General features: G+C 34.8%; 1 protein-coding gene across 1 annotated transcript in view; it reads right to left on the bottom strand.

The window, feature by feature from the left end:
* Positions 1-1,074, bottom strand: part of LOC106320677 (tryptophan--tRNA ligase, cytoplasmic-like) — a gene marked incomplete at its 3' end in the record, with an annotated part of 27,490 nt that extends 26,416 nt beyond the window's left edge. Inside the window, exon 1 of the mRNA XM_013759045.1 lies at positions 378-1,074. Within this exon, the coding sequence (XP_013614499.1) occupies positions 378-1,074 (697 nt within the window). The remainder of the gene's footprint in view (positions 1-377) is intronic.
* Positions 1,075-3,543: the final 2,469 nt, after the last annotated feature.

The raw sequence follows: 3,543 nt of genomic DNA, 5'->3' as shown, positions 1-3,543 counted from the left end.
TTTTTTCAATCAAATTCGTGTGTAAATATAGTATGTGAGAGGATGAAGAAATGGAGTGAATGAAGAGGTTGGGGGGGGGTGCGGGTATTTATAGATGAAATGCTGCCGACAGTACCGAGGAAATTCCGACGGAATACCGACGGCAACGGCTCTTTCCTCGGAATTTTTAAAATCTCCAACGGCTCTCCAACGACTATAATATATCCTCGGATATTCGTCGGTGTTTTTCGAGGAATATGCCTTCCTCGGTATTTCAGCGGTATATTCCGAGGAAATTCCGAGGAAACCCAAATTTTGGGTTTTCTCGGAATTTCCTCGGAAATTCGTCGAAATATTCCGAGGATCTCATTTTCCGTCAGAATGTCCGTCAGAATTACGATGTTTTCTTGTAGTGCTGAGCTTGAGCAATTTTCTCCACATCCATGATCCTGTTTGCATATCAGTTTTTACTTCCCAAAAACTCTTCTTCTTCAACAGGTTAACCTTCACCCATTTGCTCCACAACGAATTCCCATTCAACAGTCTCCAAATAAGCTTCAAACCACTAACTTTGTTTACTTCTCTAAGAGGCCTTAGTCCCAAACCACCTTCTTCTTTTTCCTTACAGACTTCAGTCCACGCAACCTTAGCTCCAGTAGAATTAAGATTAGGACCAGTCCACAGAAATGCTGAACAAAGTTGCTCTACTTCTTTAGTACACTGACTCGAAAGTCTAAATGCAGCAGACCAGAAATTAACAATACTCATGAGGACAGCTTTGATCAGCAACAGCCGGTCTGCGTAATATAGGAAATGAGTGGTCCAAGTGTTGATCCTACCTCTTATTTTCTCTTCTAGAGGCTGATAATCTTGCTTTCTCATAGCCTGAGTCATGAGCGGGAGACCTAAGTACCTCACAGGGAGAGCTCCTTCTGCTAGGAGAAAGTTTGATAATATTCTTGTCCTCTCTTCTGCAGAGACACCAGCCATATAGATTGTCTCAATGCTGATCTTCAAACCTGACCATACCGCAAAGTCATTAAACACCTCAATAGCACCTTCAATGGATTCTTTTGATCCCTCAACAAACACCATCTTGTCATCCGCGAAGCACAAGTGGGTGAGGGAGAGAGATTTGCACCGGGGGTGGTATTTGAACTTTTGCTCTAACAATGCTCTATCAATCTTCTTAGATAGGATATTCATACATAACACGAAGAGATAAGGAGAAAGTGAGCAGCCTTGTCTCAGACCCCTCGCACTCAACTAAAGTATTTGCACCGTTTATTTCTAGTTCTTTAGAATCATTTCACTTCCACTTTGTTTGTAGAAACCGTATGACTTCAGTATTAAAATTTTAATTAAAAACTTATGGAAATTAATTGTAACTGATACACATTTATCTCTTTTTTGTTCTTTAGACGAATCACACACATAAGGAAATCATATAATATCTACCTTCTAATTTCAAAATATTGTTCTAACTAAATCCCTATATTCACATAGTATACATCAGCATCTAACAATGTAGTTTTTCAAAACCAACCCATCTTTTCAAGTCAAACCTAAAATCAATCTTTTTTTTTTGTCATTACTATTCATCAATAAATTTTCTATATTATCTCTATGCTTTTGAATTATTTACAAAAATGCCATTATTATTTAATTTTTTATTAATTTCGAGATTCACAAAAAACAAATACACCCACACCATTTTTGAGCTCTTAAAGCTCTAGAATTCAATTTTCAACCATTTTTTTCTCATTCTAAACCAACAAATCTTCATTTCCTCTCATTTCTTCTACATTTTCATCTAGAAAACTCTCATAACTTTCATTTTCATAAACACAAACTTCATATTTTCGAGTTTTTTCATTAGTGAATCGGTAAAGGCAGGTCTTTTTGTTCATATTTGGAGTTTGGATGGTTGAGAAGGTTGGAAACGAGCTTTACACCAGAAAAAAATTACTATTTACATGGTTTTCATCATTTTTCATATCTGTGTCGAGATAGTAGACTGTTTTGTATGTCTACGCCTATATGCAGACGTACGATACAGTCTACTTGTCAACGCACATGTCAGTTTTGCATTTGACCAAACGAATTTTTTTTTTGTACCCGGCAGTCTTCGTCTTTATCTTTGACAACAAAAACAAAAATTAGATAGACTTACTAAGACGTCTATATATGTAATAGAGGTTAGTTTTGCATTTGACCGAACTTTTGACTTTTTATTGTAGACTTCAACGGAAGTCTACAAAGTGTATACTGCCTGAGAAGTTTGCAAAAAGTCAGTTTTGCATTTGACCAAAACTTTGACTTCGTTGAATAGGTTACTTTTGTATTTGACTAAAAAGTTTAAAAATTAATTGAAATTTTATTAAACTGTAGACTTCATATGCAGTCTTCTTAACTTAGAAAAAAAAAAGTAGACTACATGTGAAGTCTACTATTTTATTTTGGTCAAATGCAAAACTAACCCGTCGAATTTGAGAGTAGACTTCAAACGAAGTCCAAAAATATGTAGATGTTCGTTTCCCTTTACTCGTAGAAAGTCAAACTTGGTCAATTGCAAAACTAACCTCTTTAAAAAAATTCAAAAATGTAGACTGCATACGAAGTCTACTTCCAAAAGTCAAATCATGGGTGAATTTTGGTCAATTGAAAAAACTAACTATTTTGAAGGGTAGACTGAAATGGAAGTCTACATGTATAAAATCACAACCTTTTTTTAAATATAGAAAGTAACCCGTAAAATTTTCAATTGCAAAAACTAACCCAAAGAGTAGACCTATTTGATAGTCTACATTAGTAAACTGAAAAGAACGTCTACATCTTCGTAGATTGAATATGGAGTCTAAATAAAAAAATATATTAAAAGTGAATTTTTATATTATTCACTAAGTTTTTTAATATTTTTTTTTGTTTGACAGTGTGTATTAGTTAATCCTAATGGGTTCGAGTGATTTTGAAAAGAAAATCTGTTATAATTATGAAAGTATAATACTTTTGATTTGACTATGTTGTTATCTAATAATTGTAGACGTATTTGTATGTCTACCTATATAGTTTTATGAAACATAAAATATTTTTCCGCTAATTATGTAAACTGTATTTTTTCCGGAAATAGCTCTGTTACCTGTTGTATACGGAGAATGGGTGGTGAAGGACTCTTTGTGGGAGTTTGTGGTCAATAATCGGAAAGGAGGAAGAATGTTCATTGTGCATGATGGCTGTACACATGGTGAACTTCTTGAAATGGCACCAGAAGATTATGATCTGGACAAGAAAATCGAGAAGAATGTGCTAACATATTCCTTACCAGACGTCATTTTACAACAAATGACTCCGAATAGGCAAATACTCCTCTTATGCCTGTCACAAATGATCGACAAGTACGAAACTTGATCGAGTTATCTAAGACACACTTTGTACGCCTTTGTGTATCAAGCCAGCGCCAAGTACACTAGAAATTTTTGGATTGACTATATGTTAGATAATAAGTGTAGACGTCTTTGTATATCTACATATGTAGACTGCAGTTGAAGTCTACGTCGTAAATTC

The sequence above is a fragment of the Brassica oleracea genome, unplaced genomic scaffold (assembly GCF_000695525.1).
Source record: "Brassica oleracea var. oleracea cultivar TO1000 unplaced genomic scaffold, BOL UnpScaffold01014, whole genome shotgun sequence".
NCBI classification, from domain to species: Eukaryota; Viridiplantae; Streptophyta; class Magnoliopsida; order Brassicales; family Brassicaceae; genus Brassica; species Brassica oleracea.
The sequence above is the reverse complement of the archived record's forward strand: the minus strand, read 5'-3'. Positions and strand labels throughout refer to the sequence as shown.